The sequence below is a fragment of the Geotrypetes seraphini genome, chromosome 10 (assembly GCF_902459505.1).
Source record: "Geotrypetes seraphini chromosome 10, aGeoSer1.1, whole genome shotgun sequence".
In the NCBI taxonomy this organism is placed as follows: Eukaryota; Metazoa; Chordata; class Amphibia; order Gymnophiona; family Dermophiidae; genus Geotrypetes; species Geotrypetes seraphini.
Genome location: NC_047093.1, coordinates 83,659,270 through 83,661,592, shown reverse-complemented (window position 1 = coordinate 83,661,592; position 2,323 = coordinate 83,659,270). Strand labels below are relative to the sequence as shown.

The window sequence follows — 2,323 nt, the reverse complement described above, 5'->3', positions numbered from 1 at the left end:
GAGGAAGGGGAGTATGATCTGTATTGAAAATTGTTTTAATTTGTTTTAAGATTTTATGTATGGTCAAAAATGGTATAGAATGTTTTTAAATAAATAAAAATAAACTTGAGACATAGGATGGAAGAATGGAGGGAGTGAGGGAAAGAGATGCAGAGGTGATGGAGGGAATAGAAAGGGAGAATTGTTGGGCATGGGTGTATGAGTTAGAGGGAAAGAGAGATGGTGCACATAGGGAAATGAAGAAAGAGGAGAATGGTTGGGAGGGAGGGAGGGAGAGAGAAATATTGGACATGATGAAGAGAGAGGCGTGAGGTACAGATGCATGGGGAAGAGAGAGATGAAAGGGAGCAATGTTGAACGTGGTGGTGGAGAGGGAACTGTGGGACGGATGAAGAACAAAAGTGTAAACCTATCTTTTCTTTCTATTTAAACTACAGTACTTTATTTTGAGGACTGTATCTTTAATATTTAATGTTCTTCAATGTATTTATAGACTGAGTACTGTACAGGATCCACGTTACATACAAATTCAACTTAAGAACGGTTTAAAAAACGGAACTCATTCTTAACCCGGTGATTGCCTGTAATGATGTACATGTACTTATATATGCACATATGAATGCAAAACCAAAATATTCTGCAAACACCCACTTAACATACACACAAGGGGCCACTGAAAAGTTCTCAGCCCAACCAAGAAGAGAATGACGTGGAGCAGTGAAACCTACAAGTTATTTTACACTTTTCTTGACAAATTTCATTTCAATGGTATGAAATGAAAAGTGTCAACATAAGTGTGGAATAACTCGTAAGTTCCATGGCTCCACATCATTCTCTTCTTGGTTGGGCTGAGAACTTTTCAGTGACCTTTGTAGGTCCACAACTACACTCTGTATATCACAACTAAAAAATTGGCACAAACTAGTGCAGTGCTAAATGTGATTTTGCAAGGTGTACGTAGCTTTTATAGAACTCCGCTTAGTGTTGGTAAGTGACACATATCTTAGGCACAGGCATTTAGGCCAGCTTAAACCAGGTCTAAATGCCTACACTTATGCGTGCATTGGATATACTGTATTCTATAACAAGGCACCTAACTTTTAGGAATGGTCCGATCCACCACGGCTCTGCCTCCTTTTCAAATTCATGCATTGCAACTGGCGCATACTTTTTACAAAATTGCTGTGAGTTATGCACATACCTTTTTTGTTAATCTTTAATATTCATGCTTTTAATGTCAAGAACTATTTTGTACAGAGATATTTAAACAGTGAAACTAAAAACTGCCAAGAGTCCAGTTTAAGCAAATTGACTTCATATTCAAACCCAGAGTGCAGATGAATTTAAGTGGCTCCAGAATCAGCGAATTGGATAAAACTTCTTCAGATATTCTGCAAATGTCTTCTTTTCCTTTTTCTTGAAATCATCAGGATGTAACTGCATGTATTCCGTCAAATCTCTGTCCAGTTTGGCATTGTGATAATTCTCATGTTTTGTCATATAATACCCAAGGAAAATGCCAACAGTAACAAACAGAATCTGGTGATGTACCCCGGTGCGGAGAGGCGGCTGGTGGTTCACCAGGTTGTCCAGCATTGACGTGACCCACACCGAGTTCTGGTTCACAATGTTGAGCGGCGGTAAGTACCGGGCCTCGTCTGGAATCCATGAGGAGCGAGGCGGCCACGACCCTGACCAAAGCATGTCAAGGCTTTGAAGGGCGAGCGGACGGAAAATGCCAATGTGCCGGTCCGCCACACAAACCAATCCCTATGCATATAACTTTTAATTAGTTTCAATAAACATCAATTATGAGGTGTTTAAATTGCAATTATCAACCAAGTAAGTTGTGTGCATACATCGGCTATGCACACCGATGTACGCACATAATGATAGGCACCATATATAAAATTGGGGGATAGTGGGTATTTGCAAGGAGGATGTCCACAGGGGTGAAGCAAAGGCAGGACATAAGTGAGGCTCTCGTGCAGGTAACCTACATAATACTGTAAGTTACACTCAGCCCTGCCACATTTAGGTGCATGCACTTACACCAGTTCTATGGCTGCCTGCACATATATGTTAGGTATCCTCAATCGTGAGGTCGAGTGGTGGACGTTTCTACATTAGATTCAGGGATTTAATAAGCTGTGGAGAGAGTGACGTAGTGGAACAGGAAGTGCAGTTTTGAAGAACGGAAGGTACCCTCCGGAAGCGTCATGGAAGTTTTTAAACAACTAACAGCAAGTAGTATCAAAATTCTGAAACTTTTTTAGTATGTATTTATTGAGGCAAGCTGATGTCCTCTTGGTCGTCATACAAA

General features: G+C 40.6%; 1 protein-coding gene across 1 annotated transcript; it reads right to left on the bottom strand.

Moving 5' to 3' along the window:
* Positions 1–1,359: 1,359 nt before the first annotated feature.
* On the bottom strand, positions 1,360–1,704 carry LOC117368532 (NADH dehydrogenase [ubiquinone] 1 subunit C2-like). Its single transcript, XM_033962271.1, has one exon. The coding sequence runs from the start codon at positions 1,702–1,704 to the stop codon at positions 1,360–1,362; it is 345 nt and encodes a 114-aa protein (XP_033818162.1).
* Positions 1,705–2,323: the final 619 nt, after the last annotated feature.

What these genes read in the sequence shown, in the direction of transcription:
- LOC117368532 (XM_033962271.1), bottom strand. Translation starts at nt 1,704, where the DNA reads ATGCTTTGGTCAGGGTCGTGGCCGCCTCGCTCCTCATGGATTCCAGAC.